Source organism: Nipponia nippon, unplaced genomic scaffold, assembly GCF_047370975.1.
Source record: "Nipponia nippon isolate SJK-2023a ecotype South Korea unplaced genomic scaffold, ASM4737097v1 scaffold_1, whole genome shotgun sequence".
In the NCBI taxonomy this organism is placed as follows: Eukaryota; Metazoa; Chordata; class Aves; order Pelecaniformes; family Threskiornithidae; genus Nipponia; species Nipponia nippon.
The window spans coordinates 151,174,420-151,201,347 of record NW_028262290.1 but is presented as its reverse complement, the minus strand read 5'-3'; the positions used below and the strand labels follow the sequence as shown (position 1 = coordinate 151,201,347).

The 26,928-nt window shown below is 40.6% G+C and overlaps 1 protein-coding gene across 13 annotated transcripts in view; it reads left to right on the top strand.

Moving 5' to 3' along the window:
• Positions 1–18,501, top strand: part of ARHGAP12 (Rho GTPase activating protein 12) — an 81,027-nt gene extending 62,526 nt beyond the window's left edge. For 8 of the 13 annotated variants that reach the window (XM_087778125.1, XM_087778116.1, XM_087778105.1 and 5 more), the window contains 9 exons: positions 5,536–5,640; positions 5,986–6,084; positions 8,645–8,747; positions 9,766–9,885; positions 12,812–12,910; positions 15,001–15,078; positions 15,926–16,060; positions 16,341–16,443; positions 16,877–18,501. In XM_087778125.1, coding sequence (XP_087634251.1) covers positions 5,536–5,640; positions 5,986–6,084; positions 8,645–8,747; positions 9,766–9,885; positions 12,812–12,910; positions 15,001–15,078; positions 15,926–16,060; positions 16,341–16,443; positions 16,877–17,051 — 1,017 coding nt within the window. In that variant the 3' untranslated portion in view covers positions 17,052–18,501. Of the gene's footprint in view, positions 1–486; positions 610–5,535; positions 5,641–5,985; positions 6,085–8,644; positions 8,748–9,765; positions 9,886–12,811; positions 12,911–15,000; positions 15,079–15,925; positions 16,061–16,340; positions 16,444–16,876 lie in introns of all 13 variants that reach the window. The other 5 variants (XM_087778087.1, XM_087778153.1, XM_087778135.1 and 2 more) reach the window with 3 other exon arrangements.
• Positions 18,502–26,928: the final 8,427 nt, after the last annotated feature.

Genomic DNA, 26,928 nt, shown 5'->3' with positions numbered 1-26,928 from the left:
TAATTTAAGTTGAGGAAAAGTATCATAGTCACAATATTTCTGTGTGAGACTGTCAGGTATGTGTACTGCCAAGTATTGGAGTAGGGTCAGCAAAATAAGTATCAACAGTATGAACAGAACAAAGTGAAGCTGGAAATATTAAGGGAGAACATCTTTCAAGGGCTTTGTGTTGTATACCTGCATACGTGCAGTTGGCTTTGTAAATACATAATTAAATACTCAGCACACGTTCTTTTTGCTCTCTGTGCAGGAATTTTTTTTTGGGGTGTTAAAAATTCCACTTCACCTCTCAAACTTTGATCTGTATCAGTAGTTTAATAAGGTGAAGTCAAGTCTAACAGTTTGACATATGATAAGAATTACATTTCTTCATCTTATGAGAAGAATATTTGTTTAGCATTTGTCTAGTGATTGATATAACCATATCTTTTTTTCTTTGTGCATTGTTTTGTGACTTCATCACTTTTCTTCCTTTTTCTCATCAAGTCATTTTGCCAAGGGGGCTCAATTCCTGAGCTCTTGCTCTCGCTGCTTTCTTCTTGGAAAAATGCTCTCAGTCGTCGACCTGCTGTCACCTATGTAAACTCTGCCCAAGTTTCAGCTATCACTGTATGTGTTCTTGTTGCATGCCTCTTGTCACTGTAAGGCTATTTGCCACTAACCTTGAAAGTAAATTTAAATTTTTCCAAGGTTTAAGTTTTGTCACTTCATATAACACCTTGGGTATCCTGTTTGCTGTTTTCTGAAAGTCATCCATGGTGCAAATTAACACAAATGTATTGCAATAATCCTGTAATTGTTCTAATGGAACAAAGCAGAAAGAGTATTTGGTTCATCAGTGCCAGAATTATAATCCCAAATTTGCCTACTACTTGAACTACTAGTGTCTTGACTAATAAACAGCATGATGTGGTCAGTTTTTTAACAGATATTTTATGTCTAATTCTTTCTAATGCAGCTAACTTGGGATGCTTGTAAGGTGCCTATGGTGCCTTTGATACAATGATGTACATGCTGTTGATTAATTCTAGTTATAATTGGAATACCCAAAAATGTAAATGTTACGCATAAAAAGCTGAAAGGAAAGGAGCTCAAGGATGTTCTAGCTATATGCCGCATACAGAAAGCTGATGTAAATTTGTAGGACTCATTTATATATATATATTTATATATATATATATTTATATAAATATATATATTATATTACATATATTTTATATATATATAACTTAAGCACCTGTAGTTAGTCATGTTTTGAAGTGTAGATGCCAAGCATAGAAATGCTGCCTATCAGAAACTGATAAAATGTTGGTAGCTAATATGGTAGCTTGTTGCTCAAGATGGATGAGCAGGAATTTAGATAATGATACTAGTGTTAGAAAAAACAAACAGCCTTGACTGGTTGTATAATTGTTTTTTAGTATCGCTTTCTCAGCACTCTTATCAGAATCAAACTAAAGCTTTCATAGAAAAAAATCATATGCTGAAGACATTAAAAGCACTGTTTCCATAATTTGACTTCTTGAGGATTTTAAAGTGTTGGTGATGTGTAGAACTATTTTGGTATCTTGGCTTGTATTTCCTGAAGAGTGGAGAGAGAGCTATATGTTTTGAGTTTAGTTAAGATTCCTGAGACTTCTAGAATGACCATTTTGATGACCAGTACCTTAATTTTTTTTTTTTTTCTTGTAGAGGGGAGTAACTGTAGGCTTATTCAATTAACCTTGTGCTAAAAATGAGGCAACTGCCTTTTCTTTGTCTGTCAGATTCATTGCTATTTATGTGGAAGCCTGGAAGAGATAATTTGTACACAGTTTGGTATCCTTTAAAATGTTACTTTTTATAAGGAAATCTGGATTTTTTTTTTTTTAATATGTCTTTTCACGGAAATTTAAATTTTCAGCTGTTGAAAGAAGGTCTCTCAACTTTTGGTGTGAATGAGTCGTAATAGCTATTGCCAAATTTTAGTGATGGGGCTTCATAAAACACAGCAAATGGTAACTGCTTAGAAGGATTCATCTGTCAGCCTTCTGTAATAGGCGCGTGTCCTCGGTGTCAGGTACAGTGGTGGTAAACCAAAAGTGGGTGAACTTCTCAAACATCAAGGAAATAAATGCTCTTCAAGGTTCATCTGGGCAAACTCTTGTTTACTGTGTTATACCACTGTGTTTATAGCCAAGGATGTTACATGTACATTACTACAGTTCATCAGTATTGCACAGCTGATTATATAGGAGCTCAGATGATTATCATGAAAACTATTTGGAATGCAAATACTCCTATCGGAGCCTGGCTTCAAAAAACTTCCATCATTTTGCTATGACGATAAAGAATGTATTTTTCTGGTTTTGTTAAAGGAACTTCCGAACTCACAGCTTTACCAGCCACAAAGGAGCATCAGTCTCCTCAGCTCTATTTCTGCAGTCCATGGGTGGATGAGGAGGACTTGGAATTAAAATGTTCTACCTCACTCTAATTAGAAACAGAATTATGAGAATGGCAGGTGTCACTTGTACATCCAAAATCTTCCCATAAATAACACCCAGTTCTATTTCCAAAAAATGCTGGAATATATCACAATACAGACTGCGTGGCTTGTCCTATGGAGGCTTCCAGGACTTGGAGAAAACTCCGGAAAAGATTGAAAAGGCCTTCTATTTATTGGTGTCAGCACACATCTTCAAGGCAGTCCTTAAGCTACACAGCATCTACTATGTCTGAACTAAGCACTTCCCCCTCCATTCTTTCAAAAAACGTAGAAGTTATCTCTGCCATAGAAATATCATAAGCACACCCCATGACTACACTTCTTTCCTAGAAAAAGCTGTCAGAAGTGACTCTAGGACAGCTTCATATCTAGGACAGCTGGCAGTGCCATGTGTAGACCTCTCCCTCTTTCTGTCTCATGCTGCTGTCCTTTCTATACTTCCCAGACAGCTCAAAAGAGAAATCCAGTAAGAATAAGGTGTCTGCTCAGTAAGAACTGAATTTATTCCGACTAGCGCTGACTTGGCACTGCACTCTGTTTTGAGAAAGCAGACTTTAAGTCTAGGTGGCAGCAGATGCTAGAGGAAAAGGTTTTCTTTTTACTGCTCCCAACCAAACCTACGTGCTTGCAGTGTGGTTTGATTGCCTTTAGCTAACCTTCGCATGCAGGGCGTCTGAGCAGCCCTGTACAGGACTTGCGCCTCAGAGGTTTCAAGGAGGGAAATGGCTGCTGGCATCTCATGTTCATCCACCCGGGAGCAGAAGAGAACCTTGACAGGAAAGCTCATAGGAGAGACTGAATGGTAAACTTAGAATTTCCTTGAACAACGAAGTTAACTTTGTGATGAGTATATAATACATTGATATATCAGAGGAGCTTTGCAGAGAGGCTGGATTGTTTGCAGGGCTTTCCTCATCCTTGGATCTCACGTGGCGGTTTGGGCACTGCTTGTGCGAAAGAGCGGGGGAAGACTTTTTTTTCCCCCTCTGAGAAATTTAGCTTCTAGTTTTTGGTTTGTTCTGTGCTGCTTTGAAATGATGAAGGGATTCAGGCCAAAAACATGGGTAGAGTGCAGAGGTGTTTGAGGTACTACTGTGATCTGTCAGGCGGGGAGTTCAGCAAGCTGCTGTATTGAAGTGTTCTCCTTTTGGTCAAAACAGCAGTGTGACTGTTACATTTTTTTGTTGTTATTTCTTGATTTCATCTGTAACGGGTCATCTCCTGTGCTTCTTGGCATCATCTGGGTGGTGTTCTTAAGGAATCCCCTCTAATCCTGCAGAGGACTTTGGCACTAGTCTCCTGCTCTCTCCAGTGCCAAATTCTATAAATTGATTTCCCTCCCCCCCCCCCATATGCAGCAAGATTGTTGTAGGCGGTCAGGAAGCGCGTGGCTGGGGCACTTCGGTTGTGTGTGAAGCAGTTATGTGAATCTCTCTTCAACAGGCAGCTGCTGCATAGCTGCCTACAACTGCAAGAACCATAACGGCCCAGAGATTGTTCCCGTTCCTGTGGACCCCGCTGCTGAGCTGGGCCTCTCTCAAAAGCTCTGCTATAATTAATAAGAAATGTTCTTGGGTGAGGTATGTGAGAATTAAGTTAGAAAGCTGAAGGTTCGCCCGTCCCACGCCACGTGCTAGGTGGCATTGGGTAAATTAGGAATATTCCTCTATTCTGATATTTCACGTGTAAAATAAAGAAGTTAAGATTCTGTTTTCCATTCAGCACTTAATTGCCTTTAGGACTCAAGGCAGGGAGATTTTCCAGTGGTAAACAGCCTTTCTAAAACACAATTAGCATTAATTAACATCCATGCTGGGAATTTAATCAGAAGCAGCAGATTAGTTCTGTTTTCTGAACCGTCTTTTCTCCCCTTGGATATGGCTGTTCTTGTACAGGCTGGAAACTCATGTTCGCAGCAAGGAGCTTGTCCTGGGGCTTACGTCCCCCAGAGCTTTCACACGAACAGCATTCGCACATCAAAGACTTTCTAAAGAAATAGAAAAGAACCTTTCTGATGGATCAGATGCTACAAGCTTCCCTTAAAACTACAGCATTAAATTTCTGTGCTACAGCCAAGTGACTTAAGCTTTCCTTGTTCCGTGTTTTACTTATTTTGCTAACAATTAGAGCTTTTATTTTGTATGGGTCACTGAATTGGTTTCCTTAAGGAATAATATTTCAAAGCTATGTGGTGTTGGTTGAAACCCCAGTAAAAGTACTTTATTTTAAAAATTGTGATACCTAGTCTAAATGTGAAAGTAGTAGGTAAAAATAGCTCCCTGGTGTTTTCCTCCAAATTGTTTGAAGGGTTGCTTGTGGGTTAAATTTTTTTTTTGTTCTAATCACTTTGGTCATTTGCTCTTTGTTTAGTAGCGAGACAGTGAAATTGAGTTCTGTTTGCTTGCTAGGATATGCTCCTGTATTGCAATAGAAGCACTACAGAAAAATATAAAATAATGTGAAAAGCATTGTTGGAAATGTGTGTGTGTGTGTGTCTGTGTATATATATACACACACATATGAAATACATATCTTATGAAAATGTAAAAACAAAGTGCTCTTTCAGTGCAGGAGGGATGTGACTCCTATCTAGCAAAGCTACTATTTCTGGTTTGATTTTTGGTTTTATATACAACCATTGATTAACTGACAGAATGGGGTTTTTTTGTTCAGTTACTTGTTAGCCAGTTTTATTTAAAGTTTGGGACTATCTTGACTAAAATCAAGCTACAATCAAATGCTGTATGGACTTCTGCCATTTGTGATAGGGGAAAAAAAAGCTCTGCTGGAATCTGGTTGGCATTTAAAGTTATGGAATTTTAAGGGCTTTAAGCTGAGCAGCTTTTAGTAGGCATGCTTAAAGGGTGTTTTGTTTGTTGTTTGTTTTTTCTTCGCCTGGTATCCTGTCTGTTGATTTGTGGCAAAGTACTGTATTTGGGACAAGTTGTACAGAGTGTAAATAATGTATGTAATATTTAGAGGATTGTAAGACTGTACCTTTTAGGAGTTTGTTTTTAAGCTTGTCATCGTTGTTCCTTTTTTTCCAGAAGTTTGGTGTCAATCAGTCTAAGCCAGAATTTACAGTGGATCTCAAAGGAGCATTGATTGACTGGGCCTCAAAGGACAAATCCAGCAAAAAGAATGTTATTGAGGTGAAATATTTTATTTAAATGCAGAATTATATGTACTTTAATTAATGACTCTAAGAAATTTTCCTTAAAATCAAAAACTTTAATTGAATTTTTGACATTTCTTCCTGCTTAGATGTAGATGTATCTTAGTACCTGCAAGAAATGTCCATTTTTAATATGTCTGTAAGGGGTATTCTTTTAAATTTTAAGCAGACTGTTACTGTTTTCACTGGTAAGTGTTCTTGAGTGTCTATATGTTATCTAAAAGTTATGCCAGGGAGAAGTTTAATTTGATTTAGGTAATTTCACTTTTGAATTCCAGTGTGTTTATCAATTCTGATGATATCTGTTTTTATTTCTTTAAAGCTAAAAACCCGCCAAGGAACTGAGCTCTTAATTCAATCTGATAACGATGGCTTTATTAATGAATGGTATAAAGTTCTTAACTACACCATCAACAATCAGGTATGTGTTTGAATCATGAAGGCTGTATTTTCAGGGTAATGTTATTTAGTAAAATAAGTGATGTAACGACTCTTAGTGCTTCACATATGTCTTAATTTCCTGGTTTTCTTGAGCATGGGCAGGAGGTTGAGGATATGGCAGTTCCTGGTGGTGACAAGTGAAATATAACGAATAGTGGTAAAGGAAGAAGGATGGTCCACTGGATTAAGAACCAGGAGATGTGGGCTGACCTCCAGCTCAGAAATGAGCCTCCTTCTGTGGCCAAATACTTGTTCTGTCTCAGTGACCTGAAAGGTTCTGATAGAGAGGGAGTAAAGGGGGAAGGGTGGACAAGGGAGAGCATCGTGACATATCTTAATCAGCATTTGATACTGCTATTCACTTAATAAGGCTGCACTCCAATGCAAATTAAAAGCCCTGGCAAAATACTGTATTATCTCCTCTTATCAGACAGCATAATGCCAACCGTTTAATCCACAGAAAAGTGATCAAGCATTTGCTCTTGATATTGCCAAACAAGATTTACCATCTTTGAATTCAGAAGAAGTTGGAGGAGATCTTGGAGAAAACATGCCTCATATCAAGTTGACTTCATGTGTATTCTTAATTTTTATAGTTACATGCCTGGCTGCTGCCCGTAAGCTGCATTTATGTTGCTTTCAATGTCAGTCAGTGGCCTTCATTTCTCTTAGCTCTGATAGTGTTTTCCACATATGGGTGTTTTCCACCCAAACACAGCAGGCTAATATGAATGGTTTAGTTTCTTTCTGAGTTCTAATCTTCTGGTATGAAAATGCCATGACCTTTATAACCAGGCAAGGCAGCCAGTCAGCAATACCCTTCTCCTGTCTGCCCCGTGTAACGCAACTAAGGCCACTTTTTCCCTGCTTAAATATAAACGAAGATGGAAAGGCTGAGATATAGCTGAGAGTGAGGTATTGCATGTTAGGTTGAGGAAGCGAGTGGTGGAATGGGGAGAGTTTATCACCACTCCAGAGCAAATGGTGATGTATTACTACTGGGAGCTGCTAGCCGAGAGGCCTAAGATTACAAGGGAAAGTTCAAAATGTACATTATTACACTACCTGATAATTTGGAGCACTAAAGCTTTGGCTACAAAAATCTATCAGATCTGAAGCAAACTTCTAATTTTGAGAACTCTATGATAATAGTAGCTGTGAGTCTTTTTCCCAGGACAGCTATGGCTAGTTGTAGTGTGATGAGATCTTCCTCAAAAGAAGGTACATCTTAGATTTGATCTCTTTGCTCCTTCAGGCTGCTGTTGTGGTAATATACTGTATAGGAGGAATAGCTATCTGTGAAAGATGTGGCTGCTCTTTTTTACATACAGAAATTTCCAAGTTATTAGATTAGACTTGTTCCGTAATACAAACTAATCCCAGGTGATTTTTCCAAAGCAATTAATGTGTTTTAAATTTAACAGTCCTAAAAAGCCTTGAGGCCTCTTAAAGAGAGCACTGTCCAAATGGTCTCAGTGGCAGAGGGGTCCTTAGCGGGGGCATTAATCAGGCAATGGAATATATTGATCTTTGATATGTAAAAAGGCTATCCAAAGCTTTTGAAAAGCAACAGGGAATGAGAATTCTTTAAAGCCAATGTTAGCCCTTCAAGTTAAAAGTGCAACTTAGTCGATGAAGTCATGCTTCTGCTCGTTGCTGCTCTGGAGTACGCAGCCTTGCCTTATTTTTTAAAATGTCCTTCCTTGTACAAAAGACTCTGTACTGTCAGATTTTTGTAACTGCCTAGAAGCCAAGTTCACTTTAGTAGAAGCGAAGTAAGAAACGTGCAATTTTGGAAGGGGGTATGTTGCGCTGAGACCAGAGGAAGTTTCTTTTCCTATTTATTGATACGTCTGAAGTCGTGTGTGTAGCATAGGTATGAGGCTGCAGGTGGGCAGTTTCACAGACTCTGGCATCTGCCTCCGCACGCATGATCTACATTTTCTCTTGACTCTGTTTAATGAGAATATGCTGAGAGCAATAACACAGGGCAAGGATTTTAGGCCCTGGTGTATTTACTTTCTCAGAATGAATTCAGTGTGTGTTTTGACAGTGGTGAAAGTTTGCAACTGGCAGTTCTATTTTCTGTCACAGAAAGTTCTAATTACAGAAATGAGAAATAGGGTAAATGCCCTAGAAGTGTTTTGTAGACCCTGTTAATCAGGTGCTTCTGTAGCAGACCATGTAAATGAAATAGCTGATGATTGTCTACTGGACTTGAAAAAACATTAATATTGTTTATTAGTTGATGTAATGAACTTCTATCATGAAAGGCTGGTTGTACTTTGTTCAGTGTCCAGCAAAAGTTTCTTTATTGGGTCTTACGATCAAATAGTGTTTCTCAAAGTTATTCACTCTGCCAGTGAGAATGGCTTTATCTCTGAAGATATTTTTAGCGTCTAGAGTTCAGGAAAGAACCAACTGAGTATCATTATAGGGGAAAACATGTATATTGTAGAACTGTCTACAGGAAATGTGTTCGTTAATGCTATATTCTAGGAATTGGTAACCTGACCACTGTAACTTCTTAAATCTAATAGGTAGTAGAGTCTGATGAAGCATTAGAAGATGATGTACCAGATTCCCCTGGGGTGGAAAAACAAGACAAAGAGAAAGAGAATAAAGACTCTAAGAAACTTCGTTGTGAGTTGACAATTTTCCGTGAATTGATTTTAGCAATTCCAATTTTTATTTTTTGCATCTTGAGTATTATGTGTAAATAGAGAAGAATTCAAACAGACAGTTAAAAAAATGAAACTACTCATGTTTGGAAACAGGCTTTGATATAGTTCATTCTGCGTCTTGGTGCCAGTTAGTAAGTTTTCTTCCATGTTTTATTAATCATACTTAAAAAAGAGGGGGGGGGGGGAAATCACCAAATGTCTGTAGCTCCTGCTGTATGACACATGAAAAACAGGAGAAAATAGGTAGTAGTGAAACGGATTATTTTCAAGGTATTGTCAAATGTACAGAAGTAATTAGGGTTTTTTTTTCCCTCTGACTTTTTGTAAATGGTTTTGTATAAGGATCCTTTGTCCTTTTACATGTTCATGCATAGAATTGTTTTACTTGTTTTTTGTCTGTGGTACAGCACTATTAACTTCAACTGCAATTTTGCTAAGTTGCTAATGAGGTTATGTTGGCTCATTGAGAGAAACGAAACATTTTTAATTACATATTGAGAATTTTAGAGTTAAATTTCTTTTAGCCACAGAAATTGCTTCCTATGCACAGAAATATACTAATCAGACAGACTATTTTGTCTTTTATTTCCGGGCCTTAAATGTAATTTGCAAGAAAGTATTTATTTCTTTTAAAATAGTTAAATTAATGGAAGGCAGGACTGGTTTTGAAACATAGCTATGTCTTTAAAATTCTACATCAATTACATTTGTAAACTACTATTTAGTTAGTTTTGCAGGTAAACTTGGTTTTTACAAGTTTTTTTGTGACAGGGTTGTTTCTTGGTGGTTTGAAAAATGGGTGGTATTTACAAGGAGTTCCAAAAAGTTAAGGAAAAAAATTTGGATGCAATGCAAATTTGAATAGTGGGGGTTTTATGTAGTTTTGAGCTTACTTTTTTTGTTATGTTGGTTCCTTGGCAAATAAATGCAGCGTTTGGTTCTGTGGGTGTTCACGCTAAATGCATTTCTCCTTTCAGCAGTGAAAGCACCTAGCAATATAGATTCTACAGATCAGAAAAAGACCAAAACGAAGCTCAAGAAGTTTCTTACACGGCGCCCTACGTTACAAGCTGTCCGTGAAAAAGGCTACATTAAGGGTAAATGAACCTTTTTAACAAAGGAAATAATTTGAAAAGCTGAATTTAGTAGTTGATGTGTAAAATGGGGTTAAAATGGTCTAGTTTTAAACACATGTATATAGCTGGTTTAACAAAATGTATAGTGGATGTATAGTGGAACTGGTGATTGATTGTCATTGTTTTGAGCACTGCTACTAGCCACTAAACTTCATGAAGGATGTCCTCTCCTTCAGCTCATTACTGGCAAAACTGCAGTGAAAATTGAGGGTCCAGGAGCCTGTTTGGGCTTGGAGTGCTTCTTAGCTAGAGAGTCCATTCGGTCTGCTGCTCTGAGCTGGAAACTTCAGATAGCCGATAATCATTTGTGCATACAAGGGAAAGAAAAGCCCTTTGGGTACAAAGCTGAATGCATGTGCTCATCTGTTTCACAAGGGTGTTTTAGTCCGAGTGGAACCAGACAATCATGTGCCACCTCATAAGAAATGAAGTATTTAAGCAAACCGGGGTGAGGCTAAAGGAATCTTAACTTAAACATCTTTTTTCCCATAACCTTTTTTGAATGTATACATTTTTTAATTGTTTGACAAACAATGAGTCTTACAGATACTCTTGAATCAAACTTATGAAAGACTTGATTTCCATTTGTCACACTTGTTGAAACTTTGAGAGAACAGTATTTGCACAGGTTTAAGTTAATGTGTTTGTGTAAATTATTGACTTGATACTCGCTGTAAAACTTCATTTATTTATTTATTTGTATGCTTTAGCAGGACTTGTAGATGGTGCTCTTCTAGGGTCAAAATAGCATATGGGTAGGCAAATATCAGACCAAATCCTACTGTGATTTGCCTAACTACATACTTTAACAGGTGTGCTTCTGTTGCATGTGGCGTTTGATATATTTGTGTATCTGCAAATATAATTTAACTGTAAATGATAAATCTTTTTGTTTGGGATCAGGAGGCATTATTTCCAGACTGACGTTTTGCTCTGCTTTACGGCTTAGTATTCATGTCATGGCTCAGTGACGTAACTTCCGACATTAGCAACAGTGATCGCTAAGCCGAGTTTAATTTGTACACGTGCGTGCTGATGATTGGATTTTTTAATAAAGATGTTAAGGAATGGAGAGTTTGTTTTTATTTAAAAGCATGGTGTAAAGTCTAAAAGCTGGATCAGCGGTGTAGAGTTTTATGCTTACTGTATGAATGAAAAATACAGAAGTCTTTATTTAAAAGCCCAGCATACTTTTGTGGCTGCTACAGAACAAGCTTAGTAAACAGAAGACTTGACAAACCTAGTATGAGCAGAAAAAACAATGAAAAGTTCTAGGAAAAAACCCACTTGAAACAGCATGCACTAAGCAGAGAAGTACCTGTGCTAAAGTTTTATTACATGGAAAAACAAAATTACGAAAGTTACTTAAGATGAGAGGAAAAAATAGGATTCCTGTATATGTGGAAATTGTTAAAGTCAGAGGCAGTTGTAGCAAATCAGTTCTCCAGCTAGTATTTTCCTGTGCTACCTAATCTGCATTGCTTTACCTGCTACAGCTGCATGCTAGCCTGGCTTTCTACTGCGTGGACTTTTTCAGTCCCTTGCTACTGATTCTGCTTATACAGCTGGCTGTGTCAGTAGCAGCAGCAGGACTGAGGTGTTTTGGGGGACTGGCCTTGTACGCATACAACTAATAATGCCACTATATGCCAGTTTTCCTACTGTATAATTGGTTTGGTGTGCTGTTTGGATTTCCCAAAGCAGTAGTCAGATGCAAGTGTTGTTAATGAATCTGCTTAAATTACTAAACATGAAAAATGGGCTAGATGCTATGCATGATGCAAATGCAAGAACCGTTTCTATCTTGCATAAGCTCTGAAGTAGGATCTACTAGATACTGCGAAGATGGGCACTTACATACCTTATTTAACAGATTAAAAAAAACAAACCCACCACAGCCTTTCTTTCCTTTAAGAGTGTGAGCTTTGCCTCTCTATCTCAAGACCCTATTTCAGTCTCATGCATCTGAACAGGGGAGGTCATCTATTATTTGGGCACCTTTGATGAAAACCATAGAAATGGGTCTGAGAAAGATTTTGGTGATAACATAACCTGAACAAGAGGAGTTAACCTGAACAAGAGGAGTTAACATGTTGCTGAAATACACTGAGACATTACAAGAATCTGTTCTCTGCCCAAGCTGATTTTCATTTTTGCACCACTTTGATAGAAAACACTCCCTTTGGATTGTGTAGTTTTGAAAACAAAAACCAAAATAACCTTTGCCCATAAATACCTGTATTTAGATTCCAGCCTTGCAGCCACGTTGCCTATGCATAGTCATACTTGCATCCATTTAGAGCTCTGTGATATAAGGGTCTTTCATTTACAAATTCATGTCAGAACTTAAAAATGTTAAAAGTTAAAGGCTCTACATTGAAGTAAATTAATATGTAATGCTGGGTTAAACAGTAGGTGCAATGAAAGATGAAATTTTACATGTTTTTTTTCCCCAAGCAATGCCAAAAGCTTTCATATTGGTTAAAATTTATCATCTCTGTTCAGATTTTTAACAAAGATTACAGTAAATGTATTTTGAACTCAGAACAGGAACGGAGTGTAACAGGATATTTGAATCCATTAAATTTCTCATTTATAGTGATGACTATATGACTCTTACAAGTATCTCCTGATGGGTTAAAATAATTTCAGCAGCAAAGTTCCATACTCAGACTCCCGTTTGGGTAACTGCTGACACTCTTTCTTACTGGGAGCTTTTTCTTGCTGGGAGCTGCTGAGAGCTCTTTTCAAAACTTCATTTTCACTCTAATACTGTGACAATTGTATCCAGTAGTCTTTGGCCTTTGTAGAGGTTTGTTTTAACCTGAACTAGTTCTGTCACTTGAGTCCTGTTCCACTGTAAATCAGTCTCTTTACTTGGTTCCAGATCAAGTGTTTGGTTCCAATCTCACCAGCTTGTGTCAAAGAGAAAACAGCACGGTGCCAAAGTTCGTGAAGCTGTGCATTGAGCATGTTGAGGAACATGGTATGGTGAAAGTTTTTTGTTTCCAAATCTCTCTTGCTCACCAAGCTATCTAATTTTAAATGTTTTAATCCTTTAAATGCTGCAGATTTCTTTGTGGAAAATTATCTGAAACCTGTACCTGTAGATAGCGATGAGTTTTCAAGAGTGGGGAGGCAGGTGGGATCCAAAATGGGGAGAGGGGAGGAAACCTTATCTGAGACATTGATCTGCTTCAGTATTTTTCAAGCTGAGGAGAAGGCAGGACAGCCTTCTGGCAGCAAGGCTCTAAGGAAAGAGAGATTACAAGTGATAGAAGAGCTCAGCCCATCGATATCTTTTTCAGATGAAAAGAGAGAGAGAGACTGTCAAAATGCGGCTGTTCATTTTTGGACGGTTTAAGCACACTTAACAAAATCATTTATGTTAAAACTTCCTTGAAACGAACTTCTAGGAAAAAGTTGTGTTCCTGCTCTGTATATGCTTTGACTGCCATAAGACAAGTCTATCAGCACTGATTGCTATGTGAAATTTTATGCAATTCTGGAGATTTGAGTCAATATGTGGATGCTGAGAATTTTTGTTTGCTTTCATTGAAAATAAGTCTGTCCTACCTAATAACTGCGAAAATTATGTTTGAAAGCTACATGTGACATTCTGGGTTGTCTAATGTGAAGGACATCTTTACATTTTTGTTGAAAATATGTTGGTTGTAACTCCTGACTTGGCTGTAGTCTGCTGGTTTTCCTGCTTGTTTCTTGCTGTTGTCATTGCCCTATTTCTTGGAAAAGATGACTGAGAGGGGGTTATGGAATCTCCATAATCATCATTCAAAGATACCAGTCTGTTAATCTGAGAATGTTCTCTTGAGAATCAGGGTAAGTGTTGCAGGGGAATACTACATGTGAATTTTAAGGCATCTTCCATGGGAGCTTCATTTAAGGTTTTGTTGCAGCCTGTAGTCCTTTCTCAATGCTGCTATCGTATGGCCTGGGAGGGGAAAAATAACTGCTTCCATTGCCTTACTCCAGTTCGACAAACTGCCACCTTGCTTGTAACAGCAGGCTTTATTCCGTTTGTGATCTGCAGTTTGTGAGAAAGGGGTTATTTTGCTTTGTTCTCTTTTTATTTCTTTTTTATTTTAAAGGCAGGACTGCAGTGAAGATAGTGGTGAAGTTTTCCTTTTTTAAATACCTGAGGGGAAGCTGACAGAAATGAACAGCTTTTTTTTCCCCGCTTCTCCAACTCTTCTTCCTACTGCCAATACACTTCAAATCAGTTCTTTCTGTAAAGGAATGACTAGTGGATTATGGGGAAAAGGGATATGTCAGATGGTGCTGGTAACTGTGCTGTGTTGCATCAGAGAACTCCTTGAGGAGCTACAGGGACTGCAGGTATTCTGGCAACACTCACCCTCTCAGTGGCACTGACTCACATGCTGCGTTCAAGTGGCGTTTCAATTAAATTCTTTACTTCCTAATCACTTCTGAATAATTGCGGTAGCAACCACAGAGACACCGTTTTCTTCTTTTTTGGTTGAGTGTGCAATACTGTAAAGGCAAGGGCTACCCATTTTAGTTTTGTAGGCTGTTGGGTAGTGATGAGTGTGCATGCACATCATTCCTTCTCCATGCAAACCTGGTCACTTGACAACTTTGAGATGCTCTCTATGCATGACTTGGTTTGAATTTTCTTAACCATACATTAAAAAAATTGAACATCCACAAAGTAGTTGGTTCTTGCATGTTGGACTCCCATATACCCCCTGGCCACCCACCAAGAGCATCTTGAATGACACACCTAGTCTCATCAGGGAAACTTGGAGCTGTTGCCTCGTTATACTGTTCTACTGTGTAGGAAGTTGTGGAGATTACTTTGAGCTTGGTGCTACCTAACTTGTGTCAGCAAACTAAACCTCCTCTGGTATGCCCTGCCATCAAGAAAGCTAGTTTAACAACTTTTTTTGTTGTTGTTGTTGAACCAAGTGTTCTTTGTTACAAGGTGGGTTTCTTTTGTTTTTAATTTTGCGGAGTAGACCTATAAAGAAGCAGCCTAATGATTGCAGAACTCATACATGTGTAAGGTATTAAAATGGATTTATCCCTTTGTTTTAGGATTAGATGTTGACGGCTTATACCGAGTTAGTGGCAATCTTGCAGTGATACAGAAGCTAAGATTTGCAGTCAATCATGGTAAGCTTCCTTCAACTATATTACGATTGTGTATATTTTCAGATTGTTGAATTTCATAGAAAGCTCAGGAAAAAAATTTCCTATGGTGTAACTGCAGTCTTTCATGAGAAATGATTGTCATCTTCAAAGTAAAATTTCTTCTAAATTGCAGAATTTAGTGTGTAATATACATCATTTGAAAAACCTAGCATCCTGGAGGTTTGCCTTTATGTGGAGCATAGAGGTATTGCTAGCACATAATTCTAAAGAAAGGTGGTAATAAAATTTGAGGGGGGAGAATTATTTCAAACAAAATAACTTCATACCTTATGGAAAAACAGTAAGCATATTAAGCTTCCACTAGCATTAAAATTGTAAGTTAATGCTTTTTAGCAAGACTTTTAGTATGGGGGTGCTTAGCTCCTCTTCATCATACTCTGTGTATAAAACCCTTTCATGTGGCTATATCTTAGCGTTTCGCTCAGTGGGGATCAATAGGCAGCTTGCAACTAGGACGAGGACAGTAGCTGATCTACAATCTGACCTCATTTCCTGATTGAAAGGGTCTAACAGTAAATTTTGTGTTATGTCAGCAGCTCCTGTTCCCCACTGGAAGGTGCCCTTGGTGTAGGGGAGCTGCATGTAGTGCAGCAGGGAGAGTTTGGCCATCTCCGTCTGTAGTGGTTGAGTTTTTGTATCCCCTTTTACACTGCTGCAGCTCTGTATCCCAGCAGAGAATGGGCTGAAGCGGAGTAAGAGTCTTCACTGCTTTAAAAGCATTAAGTAGAGAAGAGTAGTTAAGTTTGTTTTTTAAAAAAAGCTTTTATAGTTAAATTATTAACAGTAATTATTCGTTTTTCTCTCTCAGATGAGAAACTAGACTTGAATGACAGTAAATGGGAAGATATACATGTCATCACAGGAGCTCTAAAGATGTTTTTCAGAGAATTGCCAGAGCCGCTGTTCACTTATAATCACTTCAATGACTTTGTCAATGCAATTAGTAAGTCTGAAAAACATGCCCGTGCTTTTTGTATAAATTCTGCTCAATATGTACAGTTTATTTTATTTTGGACAGTAAGAAGAATATTTTGGTTATGAATGTCCATAAAGCTTACCTAAAATTGCCTGTCAGTAATGCATGGTCCGGTCAGGAGGTGGCAGTATTTTATCTAATATTAGCACTGCAAAATGTGCGCTTTTATTCACAGTCTGTTAAATTTTATGCTAAAGTTTTAAATGAAAATACTGAATTTTTGTTTCTACACCTCATCCTTTTGCAGAACAAGAACCAAGGCAGCGTGTCCATGCTGTTAAAGATTTAATCAAACAGTTGCCAAAACCAAATCAGGACACTATGCAGGTACTCTTTAGACACCTGAAGAGGTAAGTAGCAGATAAAAGGAAAGGCTTTGTATTGCTGATCCTCCCTTAAAGCTAAATAATCCATGAAAAGTACTAGGTGACTGTTCCCACTGCACTTTTCTTGCCTGTATTGGACTTGATGAAAACAATATATCGGTCTGTGTTTATACAAGCTTGCAGAGCACCAAACGGACTTTAGACAGCATGTGTCATAGTTGTGATGTTTACTGCCAAGTCCTTATGTTCGAGGGATTGTGAGATGATTAGGAATAGCATTTCAAAACAAAACTTCGCTGTAGAGAGGGGAATCACAGCAGCTGTATGTCCTAATAACAAGACTACTTATTAAATAAATGTTGTGAATAGTCATTTGCTTTGGACTGTGTCTTTTCCTGTCATCCCATTACTCTAACACTGATAAGTCTCTTTTTGTATATTCTTTTTCCTCTTTCAGAGTTGTAGAAAACGGAGAAAAGAACCGAATGACCTATCAAAGTGTAGCAATAGTTTTTGGTCCAACCTTATTAAAACCAGAGAAAGAGACTGGTAACATAGCAGTCCACACAGTATACCAGAATCAGATTGTAGAATTAATTCTACTGGAATTGAATTCCATCTTTGGACGCTGACATTTTCCTTGGGGTAGAAACTGGAAGTGATGGGTTGGCAGCAGTACTCCATCAGAAGGAAAATCTCTCGCTGTACGTGATGTATTACGTTTGTGGACCAAGCAGCAACTTGTTTTTTGCACTTTTGGGGAGGGGAGAAACAGGAGAAATGTTTGACCACTTTAATGCAAATTAAAGACAACACTTGGATTTCTTTGAAAAGTTCAATGTAAAAAGTGAATTGAAAAGTTTATAGTTTGCCTTTTTTAAGTAGCATTGGAAAAATGTAATATAGGTTCATACACTGGATTTCTTGGAGAGTAAAGCTATTAATCTCAAACTGGATAATCTGGAATTTAATCTTAAATTTTTTCCACTTGATAGGGAAAAGTCCTACCAACTGGTATGGAAAAACTCAGTGAAGTTACATCTTAAGCTCGTGTATTACAACCTACTCAGATCTGTATGATGCTTTTCCAAGGGGTTTCTGCATGCAGTGACTGTCTTAAACTTGTGCTAACAGTTTGGTTAGTTATTCAAATCTAATTCCTCACTTGATATCTGCTGTCCTTTTCCTTTTTTTTCCCTTTTTCTTTTTTTCTTTTCTTTCTTTCCTTCTTTCCCCATCAGCCTTTCTGGAACTTCTTAGTTGCTTTATAGAACAGCACACTATTTCAAACACTGAACTTGTAAGAATATCCAGCAACGGATATTTGTCTTGTGGCATAATAGAAGTCATATGTAATAAACATGTTCATTTTTTTTCAAGGTATTTCCTGAGCTAAGTTTTGCATTGTACTGATTTAAAGCTAAAATCCTAAGTAAATACCAACTGTAACACTGTATTGAGTTCTTGGTATAATGCTGTGGTAGTGGAAGTTTAATGTAAATACAGGCTGTCCTTTTGATTCTTGTATATAATTCAGTTCCTGTATAGTTTAAGAACATTTTAGTCACACATTTCTAATCATGGGTAGATTAGCTACAGTAGCATAACGTTTCCAGTGGATGTCTGGGTTTCAGCAGGGAAGCAAGTTGTGGGGAGGGAGGGGGGACCTAACTGTGTGCACTTTTAGATGTTAATTACATTTGCGGGCAAATAACTGTAATGCAAATGGTACTGGAGAAATACTGAGTGTGCTTGCTAAATTGTTAATGCACTACAAGAGGAGCCTTTTAGGTTATTTAATATGTACAGGATACATTAGAAAAACGTATTATGAATTCTAACATCTACAAATAGTGAAACTCATGTTTTGATAGATAGATGTTTGATGGAATCCATGATGCTAAATTTAAGAATTTCTTTTTACATTAATGTAGAATAACTTGTAAAATTGGTTTTGAAAGATTTTGTTACAGGGAGCATGGTCTGCTGAAGATTTTTTTAAATGTATTTTTCTAGACTAACTGCTGTATCTGACATATTTGTTATGTCTAACCTGAATAAAGAAAACTTAGTTCCTTTGGAGTTTGCCATTCCCGCTTCAGACAACATGAACCCCCTTTAAACAGCAAGACCGATGTATCTTGCCGCTTAGCGTGGATACTACGTGTGGCAGAGTTGTCATGCTGGATTAAAAGACAAATGCTTACTTTTATAACCTGACAATTTTAGGAACTTCCCAGTCCCTTTCTTTAACAACTTAAATTCTAACAGAAGGTTCAGAGAGGGCAGAAGTAATTTGTGGATACAAATTTGCGGTCTTTAAAACATATCCCAGCTTACCTGGAACCTACTGTACAGAAAGCAGATACATTGGGGCAGTAATTGTGCTTCGCCTTTGATCTGCTGCACGCCTTTCACAACACGGTTCTGGCTTACAGCGAAGGTGGGGTGTGCTGAGGTACTGAGGTGTAACCAGATGAATGGTACGAGAATTTCACAAGCATAGGGCTTGCACGAGAAGTCTTCGGAGATAAAAGAGAAAATGAGTTACCTTGTGGCTTTCTCACTGTCTTCTTGTGGTAATGGCGAAGTCTTGTGGTTTGTTGTAAAGCGACCTGGGTGAGAATTGCGATAGCTCCATCTCGGTGTTGTGTTGTCAGCCTCCTGGTAGGCTGTCACACCGGAGCAGTGCCGAGTGGCAGCTGTGCCCCCAGCTACTAGAAAATACCAACACAGTTGAAATCTGTTGCTGTAGAATTATTCAAATCCCAACTTCAGCTGTAAAATAAAAAAAGAATTCCCACTGCTAAATGAGAGGGCATATCCGCAGGTCCCCTTTTCTGTATGAGTGTTAAGTTTTTCAAAGAAAGAATGCCTTTTTAAAACAATTTGATAATGAGGATGTCACACTTTTCCTTGTATTCCCCCAAAATAAAGAATTTTGTTATTACAATATATAGTATGGTTTTGTGCAGTGAAGTTGTCATATGTTTTAATGTTCTCATTTTTAGTTTGGGGAGGGGAGCGTTGTCTTTTTAATTGAAAGAGGTGTAGCTAAACACTCAGAACATTCAGGAATAGGAGGCTGTCCAAGCTGATGCTGTGCTTGTCGTGACCAGCTCGGGTATGTCAGCACATTGGGTTTCTTCGCTACTTGAAATACCTTGTCCTGTTCCTGCAGTTAGCTTTCTTTTTCAAAACTAGATTTTTGCACAAACACAGCAGGGGAAAGCTATTTGTATTAGATGAAACATAATTAAATTTATGTATTCCTCAGTTTGGACTTTAAATCAGATTTGGTTCTGGTTTAAAATCAATTTAAAGACGGAATATAAACTTTTGCGGCCATAACCACTCAAAGATACTGGAGGTCCAGTATTATGTATCGGTGCCAGTTGAAATTTTGTTCCAGCACTAGAGCTGTGTTCAGCTCTATAGTTCAGCTATACAGTGTTAGTACTAAACAACTCTGACGCGCTCGATCTATACCAGTTACAGGTTTCTTCACTTTAAAGCTGGAGAGAGAAGGGGAGACAAAAAAGACAAGGCAAATACACAGTCATCTCATGTAAACGAGTTCTTTTAAATCAGAGTCGCATGTAAATAAAGCTTCCTGCCTGCAAGCGGATAGGGCACGCTCGCTGCCCAGGCCCAGCCTTTCCTCCCCGGCGTCACAGACAGCCACGATAAATTCCCTTTGTACCGAACCCATTGTATCCTGGCGCGTGAATCCTCCACTCGCGGCGTGAAAGGGAGGGAGTTGGTAGGTAATACAGTATCAGTGGGTTCCTAGGTGGAGCCCTGACTTTTCCCCTTAAAGGGAACACCTTTATTTAGCCCCAAAGTAATGATATTTTCAGAATCAATTGGTTAATTCATAAGCCATAACGTAAACCAAGCACAGTGGGTCATTCTGCCGGGCGAAGGGGGAGGTACAGCATGTCTAATGAGGCCGCCTGCAACCGCCGGGGAGAGGAGAGCTCCTCCGAAGAATCTTAATTAGCCTCCACAATTGCAAAGTTTTGTGGGCAAGCAGCTGGTAGGACTGGATCAGACCTTTACAAAAGTAGCCCTATGTGACTGTGGGACTTAAATGAACATTTTTTTTTTTTTCCCTCCATAGCATTTTTGTAAACAGAGCACTTGTAAAACAAGATCACACTGTGTTACAAACCAACATGAAAGACATTCAGAGGCGACTTGGCCTCTTGGTCCTTTTTATTGCCTTGAGAATTAAATGGCAGCTCTAATATTAGAGTTTCCTACAACTTCCCCAAATGGATTTGAGTTTGTTGAGTTTGCTACTACTTTCTTTCAAAAGAAGAAATCTGTGTTGCATTCAGCAAACTCAGAACTGCAAAGTGGAACAAGCAGGGATAGCATCAGGTTTATTTCTCATAGAAGCTCATCTTGCAGCTTATTGCACTAAAATGGAGTTGGCTAGGGAAGAGGAGAGCAGATCTTTAGTGTGGGAATAAGTAAATGCAAAACACTGAAGGCAACCAGACAAAGCAGGTGTGATGGACAAGCGAGATAGCAAAGAAACAGTCACTTAGAAAATCTGCAGGAATCCAGGCCAGAGACCTGGGAGAAAGCCAAGCTGCCAAGAGTGTGGGTTGTGTTTTTTTTTTCTTTTCTTTTCTCTTTTTCTTCTTTTTCCACTTCATACAATACAGATGAAGGCCTATCTATGTTTTGTAAGGGTAAGTTGCTCTGTAAACAGGTGGAGTTCAAGTGACGTTGCAAAATGGCAGTGCCCATCTGTCTCCGGACTTTTCCAGAGCAGCTTCTGTGCGTCAGCCCCTCAGTGATGAGCGTGGGTCCAAGTTCACTTGACACAAACACCTGAGTGCTAATGGGAGTCAAGAACTATGTTCCTTCAGCGTAATTGTGAACGCACAACTGGCATCTGTGCTATACAAAAATAAACTTGTTCTCAGTTTGGCAGCATTATTCTGGTGGCACCGAGAGCCCCATCTGAGATCTGAACCTTGTGGCACCAGATCCTGAGAAGCATGGGTGGCCCTGGCTGTTACAATCTCAGCACACCAGAAGAAAGAAATGTATGAAGCTGAAAAGTGGGAGCATGCAGAAAAAAATAAAACACCAAGCTAAACTATCTTTGCAACCAGTTTAGATTTGCATGTATGGTACAAATCTGCTCAGAATAGTCTGTTAATTCATAGTGTGAAAGAAACAGCTGTCCTCTAAAAAAATAAATACCGTAATTAAAAGCTGTCATTTTTTCTATCAGGCACTGGAAGATAAATGTTAAACATTGGTCAGCTTGTCTAGTTCATCCTGTGCTGCAGCCAAATGGCTGGAATCAAACTGCTGGCGGTGTTACCTGGCCAGCAATGTCCCAGTGCTCTCTGCCTTTTCTTTACCAGGAGCGATGCTGAACTGGTGGTGGCTTGTTGGCTTTCTGCACGTGAGTGTCCTGCCTAGCTGCTTGTTCCAGTAAAAGGAGGTACCTAACCTAGAAACAGAACTGAAAACCACCTTTTTCCAAGAAAAACTTTCATATCAACCTGGGCTGGGCAGCACTTTGTCTGCAGGCACTTCTGCCACCAAGCTCGCATGTCGGCTGCAGGGGTGCTCTCCCCCGGGACCGAGCGAGCACATCTCTGGGTGCTGGCCTTGGCAGGGGCCCGGCCAACACACACGCGTGACCCCCTCAACCTCACAGCTTTCTTCTGGGAAGAAAAACGGAGACATGGTTGTGCAAGAGGTAGAGCCTCTCCTCTGGCACTCCCTTAAAGCATTATGTACAATGAAGGATGCCACCATATTTCCTGCTATGAAATAGCTGTTCCGTAGCTGAAGTGCTGTTCCCGCTGATATACTAGTCCTGCTCTAAGTTTTCTCTTTGAAGTTTTAAAGATAAGACTTCTTTTCCTATTAATCTCTCCTTCTACTGCATCCACCCACCCGCTATCCCTGCTGCACTGAAAGCCAACCCGACTTGGACCGTTCGCTTCCTTATTTGTACAACAGCCTGGAGCCCGGGGGCTGGAATGTGCCGGGCTCTGCCCAGAGCGCTGCTTCGCCTGCGGAGGCTGAGGCACGGGCCACTCTGCCATAGACACTTCATTAAAAAGCAGTCATTAGTGTTAATGCTAAATGGTAATGTAAATGAAAAAAAAGGCAAAAAAAAAAAAAAAGCACAGAGTAGAAGAATAAAAAAATGGTCCTTTCCAGGTAATAGTTAAAGCAGGCTGCGTGCTGCTCCCCTGTTTCTCAGAGTGCCCGTTCTTCTCCTGTATTTCTCAGAGTGCCCGTTCTTCTCCTGTATTGCAGAAACGTACATAAGCTAAGCAATTAGGTATTATATTTGGCGTGAGACTGAGGGAAAGCAATGTGATTCCATGCAACCATTGAATCACCATCCGTATCGCTTGCGCAGGCTGAGCTGTGAGCCAGCTGCCAAGAGGACTGCACAGTCTTCGGGTGTGCATTAAAACACTGTGGCTGCCGGCCAGGATCATACCTGTCCCCTTCTTTTGCCTGAGCTTCCCAGCCTGCCCCATTCAAATGCATGAAAAAATAACTTTCTGTCCGCTTTTCCTATTCGTGGAGTACAGCAGCTCTGTGCAGCCAGCCAAGTGTTCAGGGTGTCCATGGGTACAGCTTCTTCCCCTGTATATATACAATTTAGTTAAGAGGGGGAGAAGACAGTTTATTATAAACATTGAACAGTGGGCGGCATCGTTAGCTCTTAAAAATCATAACTAACTCGCCAGGTGGTTGTCCTAATGTGTTCTGGGCTTTCTTTGCATCCCTGAGATAAAAAGAAAGCCTGAGCACATGAGGGCAGGACGCAGCACAACGAAACGTTGAGTGTCGCTGTCGCTGGCAAGGCAAACTCCATTTTGCCAGCATCAGTCTCGGAGGGCAGGAGCGATGCCCATGCTGTGCGAGCCAGAGGTGGGGACGAGCGCCTTTCCTTCCTTCCTGCTGCCTTTCTAATTCGCCAGGTCATGAGCTAAGGCTTGTGGCATGTTGCAGGCCAGACAGCACAAGTATAATGGTCCTCTCTGGTTTTAAAGAATCTGTGAATGAAGTTGGCATGTAGCCTTCCATTTAGCCATTGGCTTCCTTGCTCCTACTTGGCCATTCATGCCCTATAGCAAATGAGAGCGTTTCTCCTGGCCAAAGCTTCATTCCCACTCCTCTCTTAAAGTAATGCTGCTCAGTTGAGCAAACCTGTCTCGTCACCCACGGCAGCACGCTGTTCTGGAGCGTTCCTGGGGACTGGTATGGCCGTGGCAATACCAGGTCGTGCCACTGTCCCCACTGGTGACCAGGAGTTCAACAAAGTCCTGTTAATCTTTTTTTACCACAGCCTGAAATATGAGTTGGGTGCTTGCAGCCACAAAGGCTTCCCTCTTTAAAATGCGTCGCACCAGATGCAAAGAAATCCTCAAAGCCACGAGCCGCTGCCAGGTGGTGTAAACGCTCGGTTACTGCTGCTCTGCCACTGTGCAGCCCAGCCAGGCACAAACGGGCCCCAGCAGCCCCCACCGGCACGGTCCTGCCATGGGACACAGCACCCAGCATCGCAGCCTCTCCGCCAGCCCAGCAAAGGAAACCTTTCTGGCAGAAACCAGGCAAAATGAGCCAGCAGGCAGCCTCCCAGAGTGCCTGGTGCTCCTGCCCATCCCTGCCTGGACACAGCCAGCAGGCAGCACCCGCTGGCCGTAGGCAGGGGCACCAAAAGCAACTGCAGACCCAGAAGCCGGGGCTGGGAGACACAGAGCTGGGTTTCTCCCAGGCCCAGCAGCAATTTGGGCTGCTCTTAAAGACGTCTACTGATGGAGACGGTAGAGTTTCCCAGACAGTCTTATCTAGCATGTAACTCTCTTCCAACTTAGAAAGTTTTTCTTTTTGCACATCTAAGTAGCCCTTGCTGCAGTTTACTTTCATCTTTTTCCTTACTCTGTCCTTATCCATTGCTTTTATCCTATTCTGCAATGTATATGGAAAGATATTTTTCCCTGCATCTCTACACACGCAATAGCAGTCCATGAAACTATAAAAGGTTACTGTGTCTCAGTTTTCCCTTCTCTAGACTAAGCAGACTCAATCCTCTTAATCTTTCCTTGGCTATCACACAGCCAGCTGATGCGAGCATGGGATAGGGAAGCGAGAGTTCACATCCCCCTCAAGGAGGTGCCTTCAGCACTCACCTATTAAATAAAAATAAGTTGCAGAATAGTCTTTACTTCCTCTTCACCCTTTGATGTCCCGCGCCCCAGGCCATCTCAATTCTTTGCTTTATGGGCTTGACCAACCCCACTGGTGTGTCCTGGAAACTCCCACTGGTGGGTGCCACAGGCAGTGTGGTCTGGGTGTCCCTGAATCCATCCCTGAATCCCTCATTTCCTGCCACTTCTGGAACTAGAGACCTTACAAGCCCCAGAGGTACGTGGCAATCAAAGCACGTTTTGCTTCCCAAAGCAGTTAGCCAGCACTTAGGCACCTATGCCCTGTTTTACATATAGCAGAGTGGCTTAAGGTCAAGTGCTGTAGCTACCATGCCCGAGTATCCGCTGCACCCTGGAGGTCTGTGCCTGCCCTGGTAGGGTTTTGAAGGGGAAATCAGTCTGCTTGACATCTGTAAGGACACATTCTTGGAAGGAGCAAAAGCTCAGATTAAGAACTGATATATCAAAGTGCTCCAAAATTTACATGCCTACTCAGAAGTTTTGGCAAGGAAAACCGGCCTTAAGCAAGTAACAGGGAGGAAGGTGAAAACCAGCAAGTGCAGCCACACTAGGACTATGTGGCTGAAGCATTCCCCCTTATCCTTTCCCAGTACAGCAGGTTTGGGTGATATCAAACCCCCGGTAACTGCAGCTCTCACTGCCAGCGCAAACAAAAGCTTTGCTGAAGCACCAGGGACCAGAGCACTGGTAGAAAGCGCTGCTCCAAGGGCTGGGCTCTGGGCGAGGGCGATGCAGCCTGAAACGGTGCTAGCAAGCTGCCTTCCCGGCTGCTACCAGGGCACTGCAAAGGGACACACCAACCCGCCAGATACAGACTTCGGGGAGGGGAAGAATTGCTTTCAGAAGCTGTCACCAAAAGCAGCGACCCCAGCACAACCTGCTGCTGTCTCCCTAGAGTGCGTTGCAAAGCCTTGCAGACATCCCAGATAGGGCCAGTGCCACAAACTGGGACAGACCCTGGGGTTCCCCTCTCTGCCCGTACCACACCCCTCTGTGGCTCCTGCAGAGACTCTGTGGTACCCAGGTTGTCCTGCCCTAACCTGTAGCTTCTGTCAATCAGGGTGTCTGGGGGAGAGCTGCCCCACCGCCTGTGTACCAGGGAGACAAGCGAAAGCTGGAACTAGATTTCTACTCACGGCACAAAAGCCAACACTTGAAGGACAGTGCTGTTAGCTACGTTGTGGCAGCTGGAAGAGGTTTTTGGAGACAAACACTGAACACATTTAGCTTATCATTTTCAAAACAAAACTTGTTGTGACAACAAATTATTTAACTTGGAGAGGTTCTCAGCATCTTATAATTATGTACAAAAAAATCAAGGCTCTGAACACTAAGAACCAAGATTAAAAAAAAAAAAAAAGGTAGTAGCAGATTTGTCCTAGTCTAGCAGATTTCTTGGATAAATTAAAAGTGAGTACTGCTCTATTACTCTTTCATCCTCAACTGGTGATCAGCACTACACCTGCATCACCAGGAAAACCGGCAAAGCCTGAATGTCCTTTCATTTTCAGGCACCCATGAAAAGGCTGCACACTACCAAAAAGCTCCGATTTCAATCCTGAAAAGAAAATTTTTGTGAAGCCATGCAGTGGTAGTTTGGGGGCTGGTAATGATTTCTCCTCAGTACATTGCAGTATGGAAGATGTGCCCAAGTCCCCTTCATGACAGATAGCTCAAGGTCTGCAAAGCAGAGCCTCCGATTTGCTTTTTTATTCACATGAATTGTTCCCCAGTCAAGCCATGGAACTCTAGGTGAAGTTGGAAGAGCTTGAAATTATATCCCATGGCAGAGCAGATGGCGGAGTCACAGTGATTGAGTTACTGCTCCTTTGATACCACCATCTGGGCCCCCTCCCACCTGCCCTGCAAACAAACCCTGGCAAAGTTTTTTGCCCTCCCCCAAAGCCCTGTTCCCCACCAAGCTGGCCAACAGCATCTCGCACTATTGCACAGCATCACTTTTCATATTTAAAGCGCTGAAAAGAGAGGGAACACATAATTAGGAGGACTCTAGTCCTCATTTTGCAACCTTAAACCTGCTCCTGTTCAGCCCAGCAGAATAGTGCTGTCACCTTCCCCCAGTATAATGAACTGGGGTCTGTCAGACGCTTTCCTAGGGAGGTGAAATATCTAGCAAATTCTGGCCCCTGTTACCCATTAAGCACAAACCACTTCAGAATTGCCTTGACCTGATTGCATCAGTCGTCCTTGGTCCTGGGCATGGTCCTCATTACCTCTCCTCTGCAGATCACACTCATGAATGCTACCAGGCTGCAAAAAT